This window comes from Astyanax mexicanus, chromosome 9 (genome assembly GCF_023375975.1).
Source record: "Astyanax mexicanus isolate ESR-SI-001 chromosome 9, AstMex3_surface, whole genome shotgun sequence".
Lineage (NCBI taxonomy): Eukaryota > Metazoa > Chordata > Actinopteri > Characiformes > Acestrorhamphidae > Astyanax > Astyanax mexicanus.
The window spans coordinates 36,010,577-36,036,442 of NC_064416.1; the positions used below are offsets into that span (position 1 = coordinate 36,010,577).

Sequence of the window (25,866 nt, forward strand, 5' to 3'; positions counted from 1 at the left end):
TGTTCCATGAAAAGATATGCTTAAATATCTGCAGAAATGAGAGGGGTGTACTCACTTTTGTGGTACACTGTATTTTCATCCACCATAGCACTTATTCTGGTGCAAAATGCTTTCTGGGATGTCGGACTGTTCCAAGTCCACAGAACTCAGACATGCGCAAATGCAAACAAAGTAATTTTTTAAATAAAGAAGTGGGCAAAAGAGTGAACAAAACGAGCAGGGCCAATATCGATAAACAACCGCAAAAAAGGGAATAAACATACTATACATGATAAACAGTCCAAGGGTCATAAACTGGCAAGACAATATCAGAGGGCAGACAAGACCAGGATCAATAAATACAAAAACAAGCAAATCCAGGCAAGGAAAACACTTTATACAAGGAAAAGGCTGTCAAAACTCAGCAAGGAGTAAGTGAAGAAAGGGTGTATATATAGTGAGTGTAACAGGTAAAATCAATATTCAGGTGATTGGCTACCTAGAAGTGATGTATGCAGTGTCATGTGATTGTGAACGGGAATGATGTCAGTGTGTGATGCATTCTGGGTATCGTAGTCCGGAGACTGAAGATCGCAGGTAGAGCTAAACGTGGGAGAGACAGGAGCGCCAGGCGTGACAAGTCAACTCTCGATAAATCCCTGAAAAACTCAGGAGGAGCAAGAACACAGCGAGGGATTTGCACTATACCTGGCTAGCTGCAAACAGGTGACTCACTCACAGATTAAAGTATCACTTGCCATTCCCTTTAAGAGCCAGGTGCCTTCTGACTTTGGCGGATTGGTATTTTAACAATTTTATTTTATATTCTGTTTATTGTTGATGTATAGCTTGGGTTTGTGCACTGCTGCACATCCTTGTGTGTGTGAGAGCTGCCAAGGTAGCAACAAATGTCTTTGCTGACAGTTGACTGTTGTCTAGGTTTTAATCAGTCAGTGGAGCACCTGTGTTTTTTTGTTGCCAAGATAGCAAAGCAACAGAAATTTATCTGAACACACCTTATTTCCAGACTCCCCCAACCATCGGTGTAGATATATAGTACAGGCCAAATGTTTGGACACACCTTCTCTTTTTCTTTATTTTCATAACTATTTACATTGTAGATTCTCACTGAAGAATTCAAAACCATGAATGAATTATGTACTTAACAAAAAAAGGAGAAATAACTGAAAAATATATATATATGTATATATTCTAGTTTCTTCAAAATAGCCACCCTTTGCTCTGATTACTGATTTGCACACTCTTGGCATCATTCTCTTAATGAGCTTCAAGAGGTGGTCACCTGAAATGTTTTTTGGTCTTGAAAGAAGAAGTTCCCAGAGGTGTTCATTAGCACTTGTTGCCCCTTTGCCTTCTTCACTCTGTGCTCCAGCTCACCCCAAACCATCTGGATTGGGTTCAGGTCCGGTGACTGTGGAGGCCAGCTATTTTTTTTGTTAAGTACATAAAACTCCACATGTGTTCATTCATAGTTTTGATGCCTTCAGTGAGAATCTACATTGTAAATAGTCATGAAAATAAAGAAAACACATTGAATGAGAAGGTGTGCCCAAACTTTTGGCCTGTACTGTATTCATAAGCACTGTTGCTATTTAAGCAACGCAGGTGGAAGGCGTGAAAATAGACTGATTGCGGGGTGTAAGATAGTAATGAGCATTGTGACATGCCTTTTGTAGGGTGTAAGATATGGCACAACTACAGACAAGAGTGCAGATTAAGAAACAGCTTCTGTGTTGTCTTCCATCTTCATGTTGTGTTGATGTCTGTCTTTATGAGGTACTATCTACCACCCCCTATAGCACCATCATCACTATCATCATGCTAGTGTTTCAGTCTCTTTCTTTTCATCTGTGTGGATGGAAATATTTTCAAAATAAAAGAAGGGAAATGTCTGTTCCCAAAGTATCCAGATTAATGCAGACGTAGCCTAATTATCAGACCTACAGAGTTATAGTATTACTGAAGTGGAAGTTTACTCAAATATATGGCAGATTCCACACAGGATGACCCCATATACCCTCTGAAGGCATGTCAGACTGTCCCGAGGAACCCTGGCCCAGATCCTCCTCTCTGATTGCACAGCTGATTAAGTATTAAATGGGGACACCTGCTGATCCCTGCTTAAATATTCACCAGTTTTCCGAGATGAATAAATGAAAAGCGATTGGCGCAGAGTTAAACCGCATCACTCAATCGGCCCATTAGCAGCCGTTTGAGTTGAAGCACTGGATACCCACTCTCTTATAGCTACAGTACATAAACACAGGAAGAGGAGGGAGGGACTTAGCAGGGGGGTGGGGGTGAATTACAAGGGGGTCTCCCTGTTATGCTATACAGCACAGTATCACTGATTAGTAGTCATGCATTCTAATGTATATGTACACTGTCTGTTTATAATGTGTGTAAAAGAGTGGCAAAAACTCTTTCTAGTGGAAAATTAAAAGATAAATAGGTGTATCATCTTTTACAAAAAAAAAAAAAAACGTACAGTCTTTAAAACTCCACTAGGTACGATTGAGATTTTGTGCTCATGGGCTCCCCTACAGTTGTAGAGTGTAATGAATGTTTAAGGGGGATTAGTTTCTCTTTCTCGTTTTCTGGCTTTCACAGACATATTCGGTCTCTTTCCAGCTTCTGCCAGAGTGTCTGTATGTAAGTTTGTAAAGAATGAATCAGTAGTCCTTGTAGAACTGTTAGAACTAAAGGTCGGAAAGCAGGTCGCAGTTCTCGCGAGCGTTGGTCGCGGCCACCTCGGAAAACTTACAGAGTCTGGTTCGAGCTCAGAGGAGCTCCAGCACAGACACGAGAGCACCACTATTCCTCCTATTACACCTCAATGCAGTGCTGCAGTGAGTTTCAAGCTGTAATTTCACTTCTTTAAAAAGATCAAAAATCAAGGAAATCCTACCTAGCGCTGCTTTAAGTAAACTTGAGTCAAACAAATATTGTATTAAATTAATAAATATTAATAAATATTGTATTCTATGATGTGTTATTATTATTGACATTTTGTTTATAATGTGAATTATAATTGTGAATGATGAAGGAATGATGATGAAGTTACAGTTATATAGCGCCTTTCTAGAAATCCAAGGAGGCTTTACAAACATGTTTTATACACAACCATTTGCACTCATTAACCCAAACACCGGTGAGAAGCTGCAGCCAATCGCGCACAGCGTACTCTTAACCGGAAATGATTCTCCGCCTGAAGAAATGCATCGGGCACTGAATCATATATTCACAAATAAACATGCATACTTACACCCACACACACCAGGAGTATCCCATTTTTCTGCAATTTATATATGCTCTATAAAGTATTATGAGTGTGTTTATTCAGTCTAATAGACATACCATTCATAAAGTCAAAGTCAAAATCAAAATTATTTCTAAAGCACTTTTAAAACAACTCCATTAAATCAAATCAAATTACATTAAAAGCTAAGGAAAAAAATGAGATTTAATATGTGACATTGGGTACCACTTTAAAATAAGACTACCTTTATAAAGAGTTTATAAATGGTTTACAATTAGTTTATTAATGGCTACTAATTAGGTTGTAAATGCCTTAAAAATCATTAATAATCAATTATAACACATACGTAGAAAGGGCAACAGTAGTGAACCCACAGCCATCTATTGTTGCCCTTTCTACTATGTGTTATAACGGATTATAGATTTACAACCTAGTTAGTAACCATTAATAAACTGATTGTAAACCATTTATAAACCCTTTGTAAAGGTAGTCTTATTTTAAAGTGGTACCAAAGTAGTTCTATAAAAACTAAGATCTACTTTCTGAACTTTACTGAGCTACATAAAACTGATAATACTGCACAGTAGACTCAGTAAAATCCTGCAATAAAATGATGTGATAAAGTTTCCAGATTAATTGCATGTGTTAACACGTTAATAAATAAACACAAGAAAGCATGCTCACTAATAATATATTGTATACTTTTTGTAAGGGATGTTAACAACATGAAACATTTTTTTTTTTTTTTTTTTAACAAATAGCCTAATAAGGTGAGAAATCACTGTGGAAATCTGTCTGGCACAGGCTGGAGCTGGCACAGGCTGGATGGCTGGAGCTGGCACAGGCGTGTAAATTAGTGATAAAAATCAAATGTGTCACCTTCGTTTAATGGCACGGCGCAGTGGAACGTCATTAAACCAGGAATGATACTATCTCCGTTCAAATCAGCGATCGCAGCCAAGGCTTCTTTGGCACTGCTGCTGCTGCTGCTGCCCGGTCACTCTGTAACTGTGGCTAAAGATAGAATCGGCCCGGTCACTGATCAGACCTGTGCTATTGCTAAGAATTATCAGTAAAAAAAAAATCTCAGAATTTATCGTTATCATGAGCACCATTATCAATCATAACAGAACAGAACTGAGAATAACAGCAGCAGTAATTACAGCCAGACACACACGAGACACAGTGCTTCAGGTGTTTGTCCATCTCTGGGGATTTTAAACACACTAATAAATAAACACAAATCTCTCTAATCAGCAGGAATACGGCGGGAAACCAGCGACTGATCAGAGGATATAATGAGCAGCGCTGGGCTCTGCACTGTGGAAATGGCAGAGCATTCCTCCAGCTGATAAACACAGATAAATCACCAGCGTTCCCGTACCCTTATAAGGGCTCCTAAAGCCTCTCATTAGCATGAAGGGCATGATGCATTACAAGTGCAGTGAGCGGCGGCCGCGCACTTTAAAAGGCCCTACCAGCGGATTTTACAAGCAAACATCAGCCTGCTGTAATCACACACGCACTCAACTAACCCACAACTACAACTACTGTAACAACTCCAAACATATACATGCATCTGATCAGAGCTTTCTAATCTTCCTCTTATGTTACGGGTCATGTAATGACCCGTCTTGAAGTTTGAAGATCTAGGAATTTTTTTTTTCAGTATGAAACTTCTTTTATATAAATTGTATTGAATTTTCACATGAGTTACAAACAATCAATACATCACATACACAATTCTATCCAAAACAAGATACAAAATTTAAGAAAAAATTCAAAAACTTAAAAAATTCAATTTTTGTCCAACAACCTTCTTTTTTTAAGTTCAGTAATAACTTGTTTATAAGCATATGTACTGGAAATATTACAATTGTCCATAGCAAGAGCACATCGAGTCTTCCACAGGCTGCATTTGACAATACATATGACCAACCACAATATTTCTTTTTGAGAATCTGTGAGGTTTTCTGTAAAAAGTCCACATTCAATTTTAATTTGGTTTTTACATTAAGAGTTATTTTAGCATTAATTTGATTTATCTTCTTCCACACTTCTTTCGATCTTTGGCATTCAAATAAAAAGTGATCTAATGTTTCTATTTGCTGACAATTTGGAACAACACAGACAGGGCTAAAGTTCCACTTTATCAGGTTCTTAACCGGGACTCTGTTTATGAAACTTCTTCTGCTTGCCCTAATTACTGTAATCAACATTTAATATACATGCACAGGGCCAATATTACAAGGAACACCATTGCTGTTCCTGAAAAATGAACATAATAGTAGGGTTAAACTGAAGCTGAATTAGCTTTACCTGAGGAGATAATGATATGTTGTCATATGTTGGCACAGTGCAAGTATTATCCAAAACTCAAATATATATATATATATATATATATATATATATATATATATATATATATATATATATATACATATATATATATATATATATATATATATATATATATATATATATATATATATATATATTCAAAAATACACTACTGCAACAATATATATATATATATATATTTTGCATACAATATGATATGGCACACCCCCTAATTGAGATATTAAAAATACAAGAATTTTATCAGATTTGTAACAGAAGTCAATGATGATAATAATGCACTCCAAATATCCAGGATTAAGGTAAAATAAATGGTACTGGACCGATATAATCTGTCTCTAGCAGATTTATAATGAGAAAAAAGAAGAATGTAATTTTTTCTTTTGCTAAAAAAACTGATGTGAAAAATAGGCGTGGGTGATATGGCAAGATATTTCAGGGCATAATATTGTTCACGATATTCAAAAATGTTGGCAATATTATTATATAGTATACACAATACATTTTTAATTTCACCTAGCTATTTGGAATTAGTAGGAACTAACCAGCATAAAAACAAAAAAAAACTTTTTTTTTTTTTTTTTTTTTTTTTTTTTTGCAAAAAACAATGTCCTTATATGAGGACAGTAGTTTATTATAACATTTAAAAATTGTACTCGTCATTTGGGATCATAAGGACCCAATTAGTCGAAGAAAACTAAACGTTATCTTTTTACACTTAGTAAATAAACTAGGGGCTCCAAGTGGTCCAGCAGTCTAAAGTGCTGCCAATATGATCAGGAGATTGCCAGTTCGAATCCTGTTCATGCAGCTTGCCATCAGCTACCAAAGCCCCAAGAGAACCGAGTCACTGCGCTTTCCTCCGATTGCGCTGTGATGCTACTTGGCAATGCTGCATCAGCAGCAGTTTGAAAACAGGCGATGATTGACTTTACATGTGTCGGAGGAGGCATGTGGTAGTCTTCCTTCTCCTAATGTTGGGGCATCTCTAGTGATAGGGGGAGTCCTAATGAGTGTGTTGGGTAATTGGCCGTGTAAATTGGGGAGCAAATGGGAAATTCTATAATAAAATTATAAAAAAAAAACGTAAATGAATTTGTTTTAAACATACTGTAAAATTGGATGAGGATTTTTACCTGGCCCATGTTTCTGTCTGGACTGGCTGTAGAAACCTTTGACTGGGTTTCCCACCATCTTGTTCTCAATCAATTGGGTGTAATGTTGTCATGTGATCACTAGAAGGTATAAGTAGTGCCTCCATATGAAGCCAAAGGGTCATTGTTTTAAATACATTAGTATCATGGTGCAGAGGGGTATTAGTATGAGGACGCAGGGTGATTTAGAAGAGTGATCAATCATCAGGAATCGTCTCGCAGTGGGTGATTGTTCCAGTCTAAAGATTCAGTTACATATCAGTGGTGTTATAATTACAATTATTTTAAAGGTAAGTTAAATTTTGTAACACATATAAAAGAAGTGTTCTGCACAACAGCACATGTGGATGATTTTGATATTTAATGTTCTAAATGCCTTATAGCAGTAAAATTGTATAGTATATTTGTTTCTGCTTATTGATTAGTTCTCCAGAGTTTCATCCTGGTCATACAATGTGAGTTTCACTGGCTTGTGATTGGTCTGTGTGTGTGAGTGTGTGTGTGTGCGCACATGTCCGTCATTCGCTGTGACTTTTACGCTTGACAGTGGCCTCAACAGGGCAGAAGATTCGATCGCTCAAACGATCTCCACATTTACTCCACTCGACCAACCGCACACTACGTCCCCATCCACACACACGCGCCCTGGAGCTCTGCACGTCCCCCATATGTTCAGCAGAGGGCTCTAACCCTAGTGCCCTACATGACATTGCCCTGTCACATATGTCCACTGTCCACCTCTGAGGAATTCCAGCCCCAACTGCTCATTTATTTCTGTCCATCTGCTGCTCATCAAGCGGTCAAGTGTCTCAAAAAATGCTCCTGTTCATGCAGATCTGAGATCAGCTCCAGCGCACCAGATCCTAAACTCCACTGGTATTAGTGATTAAAGACAAACTGGCCTCAGGTCAGCATGAAAAAGCTGCACTTACTGACACTAACCTGTGTCCACCTAAACTGTCCTATTACCTCAGTGGATCAGAATTGGGTGCATGTGTGTACGGATGTGTGTGTGTGTGTGTGTGTGTGTGTGTGTGTGTGTGTGTGTGTGTAAGCCCTCTCCTGTATTTGGACATGGATGATAAGTCATGTCACTCGCCCAGGAGACAAAAGCTATTTCTGACAGCGAGTGTTAATTTGGAAAAAAGGTGGAGGGATAAGAACTGTCTGTTTCAGTGCTCTGGAAAAAATAACAGACCACTAAAAAAATGATGAGTTTCTTTGATTTTACCAAATTGAAAACCTCTGGAATATAATCAAGAGGAAGACGGATGATCACAAGCCATCAAACCAAACTGAACTGCTTGAATTTTTGCACCAGGAGTAAAGCAGCATAAAGTTATCCAAAAGCAGTGTGTAAGACTGGTGGAGGAGAACATGCCAAGATACAGTATATTAAAACTGTGATAAAAAACCGTGTTATTCCACCAAATATAGATTTCTGAACTTGATGAACTTGATATAAATATGAACTTATTTTCTTTGTATTATTCGATGTCTGAAAGCTCTGCATCTTTTTTTTGTTATTTCAGTCATTTCACATTTTCTGCAAATAAATGCTCTAAATGACAGTATTTTTATTTGGAATTTGTGAGAAATGTTGTCCGTAGTTTATAGAATAAAACAACAATGTTCATTTTACTCAAACATATACCTATAAATAGCAAAATCAGAGAAACTGATTGTCCCGATACTTTTGTCCACACAGTGTATTTTCTTGTGGGTTTCGACTCTAACTCAAACATTACAAGTCAGCCACGGTTGATTGGTTGATGCAACAATTAGGGTTGGATGAAGAGACTGCAGTAGAGTAGCTTTCCAGGAGAAAGACTGGAGACCAATGGTCTTTATTTGTTGTCCAATGTGAATGTAAGGACTATTTTGCTCTTTTTAACTTCTGGCCATTGGCGGTTGGCTGTGGCACCCCAAAGACCAATATCATGATAACCCATGACCTAGCCTATGGCCAACATCTAAACCCTAGGCTAGAAGCTACCTCACTAACACCCTTAATCCAAATGGGTCTTGAAATCCATCTTGACATCAGACCCTTAAGCTGTGGGCACTTGATGCGTCTCCATCCAGGAAAAGCAGACAGCAGCCAGCTGTTTGTTCTCTTCTGTTGGGTTGCCATAGCAATAGGCCTGGTACAAGATGACACCCCCAACTCAACCTCGAGCGCCTCGGGAAGCGTAACCTATATACGGGTTTAAAGGAGCAGAAAGCATACGGAGGAGATGGAGAGCAGACGCTCGGGCAGAGATTCAGTCCAGTCACTAGAAAGCGCCAGCAGCTAAACCCACTCGACCACGAGGAGAATTGAAGAAGATCAGCAACAACAGGAGGCAGTGGGGGCTTGTGGGACTTGTGGTTTTCCTGTAGAGTATACTACAGTACCGGTGTGGTGGCTGTTGAAGAAGGGGGATCAGGGGTTTCAACAACATGGGAAGTAATTAGTCGAGATCGAAACATGAATAATACCAACATCTTCCTCCACCTCCTCTTTCTCTTCCTCTCTCTGCTCAGACAAATGCCCAGAGACTGTGTGGGTGAGAACCAGAGCTCTGTACCACTGGAGTTTAGAAAACATGCTGCTGCCACCCACTCTAATAGTGTAGTTCACAGCCCATTATTAACTGAACAAAGAGCTCAGAAACAGTAAACCCATGATTCTCCAATCAAAACTGAACCAAACATCTTCATTATTCTTCATTATCACTTTACATAAAAACATAAAAACAGAAAGAAATAGTGGTTAAACTTTGGTTGAGTTATTCTGGATTATGTCTGCACTGCAAAAAGATCTTATCTTAGCAAGTGAAATCTTCTTTAATATCCTAATAAATATCTAATCTAAATATCGATGTAAATATATAATATCTCTTTTAAGATTTTAAGAGAAATATCATAAGAACTATTAACTTTCTTTTACCTGTTTTAAGTGATTTTAATTACTAAAAGTGTCTTTTTACTAATTGTCCTTTATTCAAGAAATAATAGATGTTTATAGAATGATAATATATAATAGAATAAAACACTTTCAGTGGATAAAATGAGTAAAAATACAGTATGTTTCTAAAAGGTTGAATAATCATATAATATCCTCACAAAAAAAGGAAAAAAAATTGTTAAACTCCGAAGCACATTGAGGGTAATCCTAATTTACTAATTTAAATAATAATAATAATAATAATAATAATAATAATAATAATAATAATAATAATAATAATAATAATAATAATAGAGGAATTAAACTAAGTAAATATGAATATTATATAGAATATATTAATACAATGATAAAATAGATCTATATATTTTAACAAAACATTTGCTTTAGTTTTCTTATGTTTTAAATATGTTTATGATTTCAGAGTGCCTAAAACTCTTAAACTTAAACCTTTTTAACTTTTTTACAGTAAGAAAAAGTATTTTATGTTAGTTTATGCATGTCACTCATTTAATACAACATTGTATTAAATCTCCTGTTGTGTTGCAGGACAAACTAAACCTTTAAACAATTATATTATATGTGTTCATATATATTTTGTATCATACTTGTGTATACAACACAATAAATATGGAAGCAAACATTGTTCTTTAGACTATGTCCAAAATCAATCAGCTATGTTTACAAAAAAAGAAAAAATGAAAAGTGAACACACCCTCAATATCCTGGCTATGTACACTAACCCCGCCAAGCAAATCATGTGACTTGATCAGCACTACAACAATTATTTTATGTTACTATTATATTTTATATTAAATAAAATAATAATATGACAATATTTTATCACATCGTATTTTCATATTGCATCGACAATATTAGCTTTAATAAACATCTCAAGGATCACAAGCTACTTAAACTTTTATTGTAACTAGTTAGTTCTTTATCAGCAATAGCAATTATCAGTTATAAAGGTAGCATTGTCTTTAAAAAAAAGTATCGAATGTTTGAATGAATCTCCCGGTCCTGCTATGATGAGTACAGAACTCCAGCACGTACCTGTAAGCCATGCCGGTTCTGGCCCGTACCGAGTCCTGCAGGGAGACAGCGTGTGTGTTGAGGAATTCCTCCAGGTGTTTGAGCTCCAGGTGTGAGTTACCCCTCAGGCCTCCCCAGCACATCAGCGGGGGGTAACCTCTCCCCCCGGAGTTCTGCCTGCCAAAGCGGGGCTGCCCCCTCTCTCCGCTTGTCTTCTGCCCCGCCTTGGGCTTTGGGTTCGGGATGTCGGAGCAAGTTGCCTTGTATAAATACATCTCTCTCTACACGCCGTCCCACAGGCTTTGTCCCAATCCCAGTCCGAACTTTAGCCTGGGGCCTCGCTGTTAGCTCAAAAAGCCCCAGATGAAGTCCAAAGACCCTTAAGAGAAATCCAGAGAGCCAATGAAGTCTGAAGACCCTCAAATGAAGTCCAGAGACTCCCAATGAAGTCCAAAGACCCTCAAATTAAGTCCAAGGAAAGTCAGATGAAGTCCAGAGAGCCCCAATGAAGTCTAAATACCCTCATATGAAGTTTAAAGACCCTCAAATGAAGTCCAAAGACCACCGTTTGACTCTATAGGCCTTCCAATGAACTACCAAGAGCCGCAAAACAATATCCAAAGATGTTGAAATGAAGTCCAAAGACCCTCAAATGAAGGTCAGAGAGCTCCAATGAAGTCTAAAGACCCTCAGATGAAGTCCAGAGACCCTCAAATGAAGTCCAGAGAGCCCCTATGAAGTCTAAAGACCCTCAAATGAAGTCCAAGATGTTCAAATGAGTCCAAAGAGCCCAAATAATCCCAAGGATCCTCAAATGAGGCCCCAGGAGACCTAAATAGAGCCTTACTATATAAAATAAACAAATACTTGCAGTTGGTATTCCTCAGAAGTCCAAAAACTATTGTCAGGAGTTGAGAGTAGTGACAGATTTCATCTCTCTCTTTGTGTCGGTCTCTATCTATCTATTTCACTCACTCTTCTCTCTCTCTCTCTTCATTTCCTCCTGGTTAGATCGGCTTAGTTCAGTTTCACTCTCCACTAAACACCATGGGAATCTGGGACATTTTTCCCTCCCTCCCTCCATCCCTCCCCCTTCTCTCTCACTCACTCAGCTCACCCCCTATCTCTCTCGCTCCACCTCTCTCTCTCACTCTCTCTCTGTCTCTCCATGTCTTGATCGTGTAATATTTTCATTTATTTTCCTGCTTTCTTTTTCATGCCCATTTCACGCAGCAGGACCGGTGCTAAGAATCCTGACCCCCGACCCGTGGGCTGTGCTGCCCGGACCCCCTGACAGTGACATCATGTCTGGTCAAGTGGATTGTGGGAATGTGTTTTTGTGTGTGAACTGTTTCCCATATCGAGAGTTTTCAGTAAGATCGCATGCCTCACGGTCTTATGAATGCTCCCAACACAATCCCCCCTCCACCCCAGCTCTGAATACCATGGAGAACATCCAACACACACACACACGCAGCAACACAGACGCAACACAGAGAACGCTACACAGACGCTAAAGTGCACACACCCTCAGAAATACCCAAACAAATGAACCGACACGCTGGTAAACACACAGCGTAGGGGGTCTGCACTTTCTAGACGAGCACAAACTACAGCACTTCAGAGAGTGGTGGTCCGGGTGGATGTGGTCCACTAGCAGGGGTCGGAGTGGAACAACTGATGTGAGCTTCCACATGAGCAGCAGCTGGGATCGCAGGATACAGCAATGCTTTTCTTTAAGGTTATTTTTAGCTGACAGACAGGGACACAGAATTATCCAGAGGGGTTTTCACACTCAAAGGGCTTTTCCTGCTGCACTGTATACATTATTGGACACTGTTTCATCTCCAGCCTGGACAAATCGCATCTACCGCTGATGTTCGTAACTCACTCATGTTGCACTACTACTGTATTAACGTGTGTGTGTATGTGTGTACTATTTTGTGACTTAATTATTCTTTTCATATAATTCTCTATGTAATTTTGAGGAAAAGTACTGCATTTAAGCCCCTATGGGCTTTCTGATTTTCCCTGCACATGTTTTGCTCTCACTACTATAATGTTCATCTTAGTTTGCTTCTTTCTATAACATGTGTGCAAAAATAAATAAATTAATTAACATATATAGCCCATATACTAATGTATCTCAACAAAATAGAATACCATTGAAAAGTTTTTGTCTTTATTTCAGTAATGGAGAAAAAATAAAAGAGCACTTAAAAATGATGAGTTTCTTTGATTTTACCAACTTGAAAGCCTTTGTAATAAAATCAAGAGAAAGATGGATGATCACAAGCCATCAAACCAAGCTGAACTGCTTGACTTTCTGCACCAGGAGTGGTATAAAGTTATTCAAAAGCAGTGTGTAAAACTGGTGGAGGAAAACATGCCAAGATGCATGAAAACTGTGATTAAAAAAGAGTTATTCCACCAAATATTTATTTCTAAACTCTTAAAAATCTATGAATATGAACTTGTTTTCTTTGCATTATTTGAGGTCTAAAAGCTCCTAAAAGTCCTCTGAATGACAATATTTTTTTAATTTGGAATTTTGGAGAAATATTGTTCATAGTTTATAGAAAAAAACAACAATGATCATTTTACTCAAACATATACCTATATCAAAATCTGAGAAACTGATTCAGAAACAAAAAGTGGTCTCTTTATTTATTCCAGAGCTGTATTATATAAATGTATAACACACTGAGTTTTTTAAGAGTTTATTTCGTTTATTGGTAATGATTATGGTTTACAGAAAGTGAAAACTCAAAAATCAGTGTTTTAGGAAATCAGAATATTGTGGCATGGAAGAGGAAGGAAGACCCGTGAGACTCATGCTGAATGCTCAACAGCTCCTTTATTGAACAGGCTTGCCACTCACTTACAGTCTTTAACAAGACTAGGAGAGCTAAAACCGTTAACCCACAGAACTAAAATAGCCCAAAGGCCACCAACCCAGCTGTGTGTCTCCCAGATGGCAGATCCAGAGTGGTGCCCACCCTCTCTGCATAACCCCTCCCAAGGGAGATGCCCCACCCCTGTCATCCTCACACACAGGAGAACAGAACCATGCCTACAGGCAGCCACACACACAACCCAGAGCCGCCACAATATTATATAAGACCAATTGGTACTTTTAGCAGTGTGGGCAGTGTGCCAAGTCCTGCTAGAAAATGAAATCCACATCTCCATGAAAGTTGTCAGCAGAGGGAAGCATAAGGTTAAGCATAAGCATAAGATTTTTTGGACTTTGGATTTGATATAACAGTGGACCAACACCAACAGATGGCATGACTCTCTAAACCATCTCTGATCATCAGTAAATTTAGCATTTATTTGTAAATTAAGGGAGCAGAGTCTGGAGGAAGAGTAAAGAGACACACAGTCCAAACTGCTTAAGGTCTAGTGTGAAGTTTCCACAATCAGTGATGGTTTGGTTTGGTGATATATCTGATTTAAATGTGTATTTGGTCTTTTTAAACTTGCATTTTTTACGTGGCTTCAAGAAATTATCATGACCTAGTGTAAATGAGGTCATTCTTTGTCAGATTATATTTGGCATATTTGGCAGATCAGTGTTCAGATCATGCCCAAATTAGCTAAAACATAAAAGTGTTATTCCTACAATGGTATCTGTCAATGAGTGGGATATACACCCAGGTCTTCAAGCTTGTATGTTGAAAGCAGGAACATGTACAAGTGTATGTAATAAAAAAAATACAATGATAGCTATATTGCAGGTTTTGCAGTGCTCAGTACCCCACATCACAACTTTCACAACTTTTAATTATTATTATTTTGCATATGCACAAGATGTAATCTAGCTAATTTCACTGAACAACACTGAAATACTCCTTTCAGACATATCCGTGACCGACTCAGAGCAGACAATGTGAGCTGATGAAATAATGGCATACCAATGCTGCTCACTCACAGCCCTGTTTCCATTTCAGTCCTGTAGAGCAGCACTGTCAAAACCTTGACCCAGGGGTCAATCCTGACCCAGTGTCAGCTTCTCATTTGTCCCAGTGCAGCAGCTACAGAGACTGAGTGACAGGTTAAATAAGCTGTGGAATTCCAGACACACTGGAAACACATTTTATTTATTTATGTATTATTTTGTGCATCTTTCCTTGTTACTCCTTAAACAGTAAAATCTTGTTTCAGTAAAGAAATCAGCACAAAACATTGTTGTTTTCTTCAGTTCTTCTATTGCCCTGCTTATTTGGAACAATGCCAAAAGTCATGGGACTTTGCTGTACTTAAATTGATCATTGACCAAGTGATCATGTGTTAGCTGAGGGGATGTCTTGTGAATGCCCACTCCCGTATAAGGTGTAAGATGTTACATCTGGCCAGGGTGCTCATGACAAGGTAATCTGAGTTATGGAAGTTGGAAATTGGAGTGAAGTTTAATTTCTGTAATTAACATTGAAACATTTGGGTTTCAGTAAAAGATAATATGAGACCAAAGATCCACATTTCAGCTTTTGTTTCCAAGCATTTACACCTGGATCTGATACACTGTTTAGAAAATAGCAAAAGTGAGCAAAGAAAATTTGTTGAACTGGATCAAGTTACTGTCAAGTGTGTTTTGTTGCCCAGGTGTGTCGTGATATTGATTACTCAAACAATAAATAGCACTGAATGTCTACAGTCAGATTTGGGTTTTATTAGTGCAGACTGTGCATCTGTAGTTAGAGGAGTAACCAGCATGAAAACTGACAGTCGTCTATGGGTGTAAAAGAAGCAACTGTGAAGCTCAGAGAAATTTATCAGAGCTATTGCTCAACTAGTGGTCATGGCTAGTACTGCAGTTTGGAATGTCCTGAAGAAGAAAGTCATCCCTTGTGTACTAAGCAACAGATGTTGAACGGGTAGACCAAGGAAAAACACAGCAGCTGATGACAGAAACTTTGAAACAACTGTTGGTGGCAGGAGTGAAGGTATCACAATCTACTATTTGCAAAAGACTAGATGAACAAAAGTAAAGAGGCTCCACCAGTAGATAAAAACTCTATTAACAAGGCTAATGGAAAGACCAGGCTGGAATTTTCCAAGACAAAAGATTATTCTTTACCAGTGTGATGGAAAGGCTAAATTTAGGAAAAACTAAAATGTGATCGTGATTCCAGCTCCAGCATGATTAAGATACCAGTTCATCTGTGACACACATTGGAGTCAAAAAATCATCTTTTAATGTCAAACCCAAATGTTTTTAGTCTACAGCAGAAATAAACCAATTAGCCTCACAATTAGCATCCTGCAGTGAATGGTACTGAACATGATCAGAAATGTCTGGCTAGAATTGTCCATCACATCCATATTCAATGCAGGAGCAGGAGACCCCACACACATATCCCACAGGTCAGCATCCTTTAGTGTCTACAGGACAGGGGTCGGCAATTAGGTTTGGCTAAAGGCCAGATATTTTCCAAGCCATTACGTGGCAGGTCACAAACAAAAATCCGCTACAGATGAGTGGCTCTCCAGCCCAAAGGGTTGTTGAACCCAATTGCAGAATAGTTCATCTCAAAGCAGGTAAACTCAAGAAGAATGGAAAAAATAAATAAACACTACGCTCATCACGCAGGATGGAACTTGTGTCATCAGGGTCACGATCCAATACACTTCCACAGCCCCAGCTAGTGAATTGGGACACAGCTGGGGACAAATGCCCTTATAAGGAGATAGGGAGCTCAAGAACGGTCACGCTGAGAAAGACAGAGAGACTGGGGAAGGATATGAACAAACACTGACCGGAGAAGCATTTTTTTAATTTTCTATTGTTCATTATAGTTCAAACAACCTATTGCCAGCCCTTGCTGATGCAAGTTCCTGCGCACTCTTAAAGAACTTCTACTTGATTTTGACAAGTTTGTTTCTTCTTACCCAGTCTGCTCACTTTCACAATGCTGTCTGCGTGCAAATGAGAAAACAAGCAGCATATTGACTGCAGAAGCTCCGGCGCTCATCATCGTCTCTCTCTCTCTCCCTACATAATGAATTTCCATTAGAGATAATAACCTGAAATTGCGCAGCTAACTGGATTAAGCATTGGGAAACTCCAGGGAGGATTGTTATTTAAAAGAATGCATTATTTAGCAGCGTCGGCCTGCAGCCTATCCCTACAGCCTTTACAGCGTTTACTCCAGCATCAAGAGGCGTCAGGCCCATCATCGAGAAGGGTGTCATGTGTTCTCGCTGTATCAGTGTTTCTGGGTCATGGTAAATGGTAAGTCATGCCTCCAGCACAATGACCCACAAAAGCTGCGTGCATGTTTAAACGGGCTCTTGTTAGGCTAATCACAGCACTTTGCGGCAGAAGAGAAAGGCTAGATGGCCCATCCATCAAAGTCATGTTCCTTCGCTTAGCTGTAGAATTGAGGCCTATCATGTTTTGGCCGGTTTAGCTTATCAGCTTTCATCTCAAGTACCTCTCTCATTACTTGAGTCTAGACTGTAATAAAGGGGTCTCAAACTCGATATTTTCTGGTCCGCTACTTAAAATGAAATTTTTTAAGAGTTTTTAAGACGCACACTCTCCCCGTCCACCAGCACAATGCATCCTATTCATCCTATTTCAATTGAGAGCCGTCGCCGCATGCCGGTGTCAAATTGCGCTACCCATCGATATGTGCTTCTTATCACCAGTGCACATGTGTGAACACCCATTTTTTTTTAAATGTTTTTCATGTGTTTTTTTAATGGTAATTGTACTTTACCTGGGTGCATTAAACAACCGGAGCCCCTGTCATTATTTGTCAGAGTGTTTAAAATGTGTAAACGATAGCTAATAATAAAAGTAATACGATAAATACAATAAATAAAAATACAAAAATGGGCTCTAATCCTGTATTCCCTTACCTGTAAAAAATATTTAAAAAAATAGAAAAACGGGCTTTGATCACCTCTATTCTCTTAACTATACCCTGATATATTCATTCAAGCTTTCGAAATATCCTACCGAGGCTTCTGCAGTGAGCATTTTTATATATGGCACTTTTTTTCTGGTATTTTTGCGTGTTCTGTCGAGTTGTGCTACCCTGTCAATCCATGCTATCCTTTGGTGTATACTTAAAGTTAAAAATACAAAAGTTATGGTAGTAAGAGTTTATTATAATCAGTTTTTTATTTAATTATTTTTTTTTATTTATTGTTAATAATTGCCATTTCACTTTGAGAGTATAACGACTGTCCAGGTTGTTAAATGCACAAAAAATACTAGAAAAACAGAAATATTATAAAACACAGGAAATGATAAAAAAAAAGTAGGTTAGCGCATGCACAGTGTCTTTAGGAAGCACGTATGGATGATTAGCATAACTTGCAGAACACCGGCATAGCAGAATGCGTTAAAGAAAGCCCATTCACTGAGTCCTTGTTCTGATGCGGCACACCTGCCCCCTTTTTTAGAAAAACATATAATAAAGCCCTAAAATGAATTAGTTAACCAGCGGCTAAGTTGCTAAACCTTAGCACTCCACTGGTATAGTTACATCTGTATCAGATGTTTGAAGGGTTTTCCCAATTCTTAGTGGGAGAATGTCACTCAAAAACAAGGGGTAGGGGTAATAAAAGAGAAATGAGATTGGGCCCAAGTCTGTTCGTCAGTAGTGTTTTTGTAGCTATATGGCTTAATACTGGCAGGTTTGGCAAACTGATGTTGACCACACCAAGACAAAAAAACAAGACTCACCACTATTCTGATTCACACCTTTATGGTCTGGCATGATTACCCACCAAGTTTCATTCCTGTCAATTGATTCCTATGACTTAACATACACGTTACTCCACATCCAGAATTTTACTACATTCTACTACATTAACAGAATATATAGCGCTGGAAAAAATAAAGAGGCCACTTAAAAATGATGAGTTTCTTTGATTTTATAAAAAATTTAACCTCTGGAATATAACCAAGAGGAAGATGGATGATCACAAGCCATCAAACCAAGCTGAACTGCTTGGATTTGTGCACCAGGAGTGGCATAAAGTTATCCAAAAGCAGTGTGTAAGACTGGTGGAGGAGAACATGATGCCAAGATGCATGAAAACTTTAATTAAAAACCAGGGTTATTGCACTAAATATTGATTTCTGAACTCTTAAAACTTTATGAATATGAACTTGTTTTCTTTGCATTATTTGAGGTATGAAAGCTCTGCGTCTTTTCTTGTTATTTCAGCCATTGCTCATTTTCTGCAAAAAAAAAAAAAAACAATGTTCACTTTATTCAAACATATACCTATAAATAGCAAAATCAGAGAAACTGATTCAGAAACTGAAGTGGTCTCTTAAATGTTTATATTTAATCATATTTGGATCAAAAATGTTTTCTAATGCAAATCATAAATAACTGTTTTCTGATTGGCTTGCTGTTATAAACAGTTTAGGCAGGTTTAGGCTCAGACCACACCCAGAGTGGCATAATCAGCAACACCTGTCACAGAGTCTGTTATAACTAAATGCCATCAGTCCTGCAGAGCCGTGGGCTTTAAGCACATCCATTAACCTTGACGAAAAGGTTTCCAAACTGAAAGAGGCTTAAGACGGCCCTGCTAGAGCTGTAGCACATAAACACGTCCAGCACAGAGACGAGACGGCAGAACCAACAGGGATTTAGACCCAGTAATTACAAATTCACTGCGTCCCAGAGGAGGATTAGGAACTCAAGACCAAACTGTCCCCTGAGGGCCTCCGTCTCACTGCGGCGTCCAAAACAAACACAAAGAGTGACCTACAGTCCCAAACACAGCAAAGTGACTTTAACCTGACCTCTGTCTCCTAATGTCACTGCACTGCGTCATAGAGCTGTAGATAAAAGAGAAAAGTTTCAATAATATCAGTAAACTATGCTGCAAAAATAAAATCAGTGAACAATATGTAATTTTATTACTTTAAATACTTTTAAACACAGTATAACTACCCATGTGACTCTCAATACACCACAACACCCATATAAAATAATTAATTTTAATAAAACAGTCTGGTTTATAAAATAGGATAAATTTTGGAACAAAATAAATTTTGTGAGCCCAAGCTGCTCAATGAATTAGAGATATTACAGGGGAGCCGATCAATTCCATGGGCCAATTCCATGATGAATAGGAAAATAAAAATACTCAAAATCACATAAAATCTTTTTGCTTTACTGTACAGCACCAGTCAAAAGTTTGGACACACCTCCTCAGTCAATGTTTTTCTATTTAATTAATTTCTGACATTGTAGATTAATTTTAAAGACATAGAAACAATTAAGGGACGCATATGGAATTGGTGTTCGTCCTCCACAATCCCCTGATCTAAACCTGATGAACTGAGATGGTGATTTGAGGTGATTTGGGATGAGCTGGAGCTTCACAGTGTAAAGGAAAAGCAGCAACTATTGTTCAGCACCTCCAGGAACTCCTTCCTTCAAGATGCTGAGAAAACTACTCCAGGTGACTCTCCCTCATGAAGACACTGAGATTAAAATACCAAAAGTGTGCAGACCTGTCCTCAAAGATAAATGTGATACTCAGCAGAATCTAAAATATAAAAAAAACATATTCTGGTTTGTTTAAAACTTTAATTACATTTTAGTGGTTTAAAAAATGCAAAATTACAGAAATGGTGCCAGTGTCTAAATACATATGGACCTGACTGTATAGAACTTGTTGAGGATTACAAAATTAGCTAAATTAAATGGGCATGGTAGAGGGGTATCTTAGGGTCTTTAAGACACATTAAATGATTCTAGAATAATTTTAGTTCTCTCATTTTTATTCAATCAGATGATGCTTGTTTTTTACAATTCTACAGACAACAGGCAGTGTTACTTTCTCCAATTATTATGTTTCATTTATTTACAACTAAAATGAATAAATCATTCAATGGAAAACTGTCCAATAACAGCATGTAGTTCTGTGTACATTCATGTAATAAATAAATAATCACAGGCAGATCTGATCCATCAGTCAGTAACCAGTAATGTTCTGCATATGTTTCGGTTAGTGAAGAGAACAGAGAGATGAACAGAGCAGTGGAGAGGTACTGGTCTGTGATTGGTCAGCGCAGCGTGGGTGAAAATTTCAGCCGTGTGCGGAGTGTTGGCAATGCAGGCCTGTAATATTAAGGGTCATAACTTCAACATACTCAGATTTCACAAGCCTAATCCCATTATCCACAGAGAGAGAGAGAGAGAGAGAGAGAGAGAGAGAGAGAGAGAGAGAAAGAGAGAGAGCAAGAGTGACAGAGAGAGAGAGAGAGAGAGTGACAGTGAGAGATGGAGAGAAAGAGTAGGAGCAAAAGTTACAGAGAGAGAGTTATAAACATATAAACTTATATAACATAAGTTATATGTTAGTTCAGTTATAAACACACCAAAAATACCAGATTCTAATACAGAGATAATCAAATAAATCATATAATGGAAAAAACAAAAATATCCAAACAATTAATTACAATGATAATTAATGTAGCAAATTATTTATGTATATGTAAATTGTTTATGTATATGTGAATTATGTATGTATATGTAAATTGTTTATGTATATGTGAATTATTTATGTATATGTAAATTGTTTATGTATATGTGAATTATTTATGTATATGTGAATTGTTTATGTATATGTGAATTATTTATGTATATGTAAATTGTTTATGTATATGTAAATTGTTTATGTATATGTGAATTATTTATGTATATGTGAATTGTTTATGTATATGTAATAACTGAACAAATGTTGTTCTTTTTTTTCAATTAATCATTTAATCAATTAATGCTTTGGCAATACTGTTATTTACTATGGTCATGCCAATTAAGCTTATTTGAATTTGAGAGAGTGACAGTGAGAGAGAGAGAAAGAGAGAGAACAATAGTGACAGAGAGAGAGGGAGCAAAAGTGGCAGAGAAAGACAAAGAGAGAGAGAGAGAGAGAAAGACAGAGAGAAAAAGGGAAAAGAGAAATAGAGATCTAGGAGGGCCCTATCGTACACTCTGCGCAAGCTGCGTTGCAATGCTCTTTACTTTCTTACTTACAACTAACAGTCTTATTTCACGTCTTTAGGATTATATCTCCGCTGATAGGTGTGGTGGTCTGAAAGTGAGGTGTGTTCAGGTAAATTTCCTGTGTGTTGCTAAAAAGCAGGTGCTCCACTGACTGAAATAAACCTAGACAACAGTCATTCCTATAGGTGCACCATGTGTGCAAACACGGACGCGCTGCATGAGCGCAAACCCGAATGCATGCACACGTTTACAGCCTGAAAGCCCAGGTCAGTGCTCCTCTGCTGAGACGCACAAACCACCCCGCTGTTAAGATACAAACGTGCCAAAGTCAGAGCACACTCGCCTCGTAAAGGGAATAGCAAGTGACACACTGATTTACTGGTTATGCACAAAACACACACACATGTAGTACATGCTGTGCAAGGTGTATTTTTTGCGATACCAAACACACACTGACACCCACTAAATCCAGCTGTGCGCGGAATTGACAGCTGCTACATAGATCACTAAATTAGGGCACAGACAGAGAGAGAGATAGAGAGAAGGAACGACAGAGAGAGAGAGAGAGAGAAATAGAGAGAAAGGGAAAGAACCTACCCACACTGCAGTCTAATGCAGATAGATACTGTAGGTCTCAGATCTGCATTATCTCAGAAATGACCTTCAACAACTTTATTAGAGCGCTTAATAAATAATTCACACTAATAATACTATTAACACCACTTTTGGTTTGTTTAAGACTTTTTACTACAACTTTACTACATGATTCCTTATGTGTTCCTTCATAGCCCTAGTGAAAAAAAGTAGATTAAAGTACACTAAGCATTATTATGTTATAGTGCACTAAAGTGTTCTTGTAGCCACATGATTAATCCGTATATTTAAAGAGTGCTAAAATGGAACAACTTTTTTTGTACTTATTACACTTTAATTGTATAAAAATAGCACAAAAGAAATCCAAGGGCGTAGGAGCGGGCTTGATATTGGGGGGGACACATTTGCGAATATGAACCATAGCCCACCCAATAGTTTCCTAGACCAACATTTGTGGATTTTTTTTTATCACAAATAATCATTTTTTTCTGTATTTTGTTTATAATTAGTTACATCCAAAAAAAGGTGACTTTATAACCTAAATATGTTACTCCACATTACATTTAATGGTGTTAAAAAAATTATTCATGCAATGTCTGAATTATATACATAGCACAAAAACTGATCAGTTATCAGCTAATATTTAAAATAATATAACAGATTTGGTTATTATTATTATGTATTGTATGTCAATTCTGTTTTCTCCACTCTTTTAAAAAAAAAAATTCTACTGAGAGCACTTCTTTTTACTGAGAGAATGTAACTACGTTTCATAGAGATTTGTGGCAGAAGTTAATATAAACGTCAGGACATGTAGTCTTACTGTTAACTACATATGAAAGTCAGGATATATCAGTGTTTCTTAACCCTTTCTTAACATATTCTATTGCATACTCCCACTGTTCTGCATATTCTACAGCTTTCTCTGTTTAAAGGCGCTTAATAAAGTAAGTGGTGGTATGATGTGTCTAATAAACTGCTGGATATACATAATAATTAATTTAGGATCCATAGGGGGCTAAGAGATTTTAACAGGTAAACTCAATAAATGATTGTTTATTAGTTATTATCAGTTGGATCTGATGGAAAAAAAAAAAGTTTTAGGGCAGTGACCAGGGTTAAGAAACTGCTTTAAACTACCAACATTACTCAGTGTTGTAGTAAATTCTGTCTATCCCTTCCAGCTTCTAGCTAACTAGTTAGCTAAATTAATTTTCGTTCATTATAGCTTACAGTAAGTCCTGCAATCCTAAATTAATAAACAGTTTGAAAATAAAATAGTGATCAGCTGATCAGGTACAGGGCAAGTTTTTTCTTGAACCTTGACTCTCAATCTAGCTAATTCCAAAGTTAAGCTAACTCACTCACACAGCTGCAGTTTATTAATCACAGTGGGTTTAATCTGTTTTTTGATTCAGAGACGTGTATTTTTAACCAGCTATCAGAAACATATCATCACAGTTTTCATGATTAGATACTATTACCTTTCTCTTAGAAAAAAAATTTGCCGTATATCCATATCTTTAACCCTGGAACTATTTTAAATATACTTAAATAGCATTTAAACATACTACTTCATGTATTTAACCACATATTTTAAGTATGTTTACACTATTACAACTATCTCACTATTATACATCAGGAATATTATAAAAATTGATGTTAAATCGATTTCCATTCGAGTACAAATACACTTCTTGTTCCTGTCTTTTGTAAGCATCACACTTGAAGTATGAAAATATATTTTAATATACTGTTCTACAAATTTTAGCGTGTTACAAATTTTCTCTCAATTTTATAAATGTGGTAATTTAATTAAATTCTAAAAAAGTTATATGATACATTGTACTTGTGAGCTACTATAACAGTTGTTTTTCACCAGGGAGTCTGAATGACTTCAGTATTAATTTACGATGTAGGATAAAAAAAAAAACTAAAAAAAAATGTATTACAAATAAACATTTTTATGACTACTGATGGATTGTGCCATATATATCATACTGTCATGTTCAAATGAGACTTTGTTGTATTTAGTTTTATTCTTAATTTTGTTTGTGTGTGTAGTGAATGCAACATCACTGGTATCCTGTTTAGGTGTAAAGTGAAGTAAAGTGAAATAAAAGAGAGTAAATCCACCGTCTCTTCAGGTGGGCTCTTCTGCATTCCACTTAGGTGTGTGGGAGAAAGGGAAACTTAGTTTCTTTGTTAGCATTTTCTAATAAACAGTCAATGGACTTTTATACAGTAAAGTAAAGATTTACTAATGAACAGTGATTTTTTTTATGTTTATGTCCAAGTTTATGGCTGTTGGCTGTTGTATCAAGTAGAATGGCAACATGCTACTGAATAAACATTTTTACAAAAAATGAATTTTACATCTTTATTTTACATTTATATATTATTTTATATATAGTTAACTACTGATGTGACGCTAAGACTGAAATCAATTTCAAGCACCAAAACAGTTTATCATAAAATATATTTTTACTTATTGAGACAGCTGAGACATTTCTGAATATTTTGATATAAAATATGTGGGTATTATTTTTAATGAAAGTGCTTTTAAAGGCAAAATTAAGAAAATATCCAAAAATCGAGCTAGAGCCCTTAGTCTGGAAAGGGTTCATTTATGATGTAGGATAAAAAAAAAACCTAAAAACATTGATTGAGAAGATGTGTCCAAACTTTTGTAGAAATACAGATTCAAATACAGGTTCGAACCCCAGCTCATGCAGCTTTGCCATCAAGCTGCCGGCGTCAGAGGGAGCAAAATTGGCCCTGCTCCCTCTGGTTGGGTAGATGGCGCTCTCTCCCCACATCACTCCTACGGTGATGTCTGCAGCACGGGGCGTCTGTGAGCTGATGTACCGGAGCCGAGCCGCTGTGCTTTCCTCCAAGCGAGCTGGCTGCTCGGTAATGCTGCATCAGCAGCAGCTCGAAAAGAAGCGGTGGCTGACTTTACATGTATCGGAGGAAGCATGTGTTAGTCTTCACCCTCCTGGTGTGTTGAGGTATCACTAGTGATAGGGGGAGTCCTAATGAATGGGTTGGGTAATTGGCCGTGTAAATTGGGGAGAAAATGGGAAAAATTAGAAATAAAATTATAAAAAAAAAGAAATACAGATAAATCTAATGTACAGTATGGACAGAAGGCCTTGTCTGTATCCATGTCTGTATACTCATTGTACACATCAATAATAAAAACATGGTTCTTTATTAAACTAGTAGTGGTTCTTCTGTGGCAGGAGTGAGCAGTTGCGATCTTGAGAGAACCAAATTCCTGCACAGCTTTCTAATAATCCTGTACCAAAGCTAAAAAAAAATCAGGTGATCTGTATCAGGTGTGTTTGAGCAGAAAAAGCACAAAACCCACTAAAACCAGAATTGCCCACCCCTGTTCTACTGCATTACTGGACAATATTGATCATAAAAAGCCTCTTAAGGTATAAAATTTTCCTTAAACATTGTCAGAAATATGAAGCATCAAAGATGAGATAACAACAAGGCCATCCCAGGATGTACAAACAA

General features: G+C 37.4%; 1 protein-coding gene and 1 long non-coding RNA gene across 3 annotated transcripts in view; both read right to left on the bottom strand.

Moving 5' to 3' along the window:
- Nucleotides 1–25,866, bottom strand: part of LOC125804584 (uncharacterized) — a 432,046-nt gene that overhangs the window by 193,003 nt on the left and 213,177 nt on the right. The gene's annotated exons all lie outside the window — the stretch shown is intronic.
- kcnab1a (potassium voltage-gated channel subfamily A regulatory beta subunit 1a) overlaps nt 1–25,866 on the bottom strand; it is a 253,238-nt gene that overhangs the window by 193,003 nt on the left and 34,369 nt on the right. Inside the window, exon 1 of one of the 2 annotated variants that reach the window (XM_049483591.1) lies at nt 10,775–11,145. The exons of the other annotated variant lie outside the window; for it this stretch is intronic. Within the exon in view, the coding sequence (XP_049339548.1) occupies nt 10,775–11,028 (254 nt within the window). The 5' untranslated portion in view covers nt 11,029–11,145. Of the gene's footprint in view, nt 1–10,774; nt 11,146–25,866 lie in introns of those variants that run through there. 2 annotated transcript variants of the gene reach the window in all.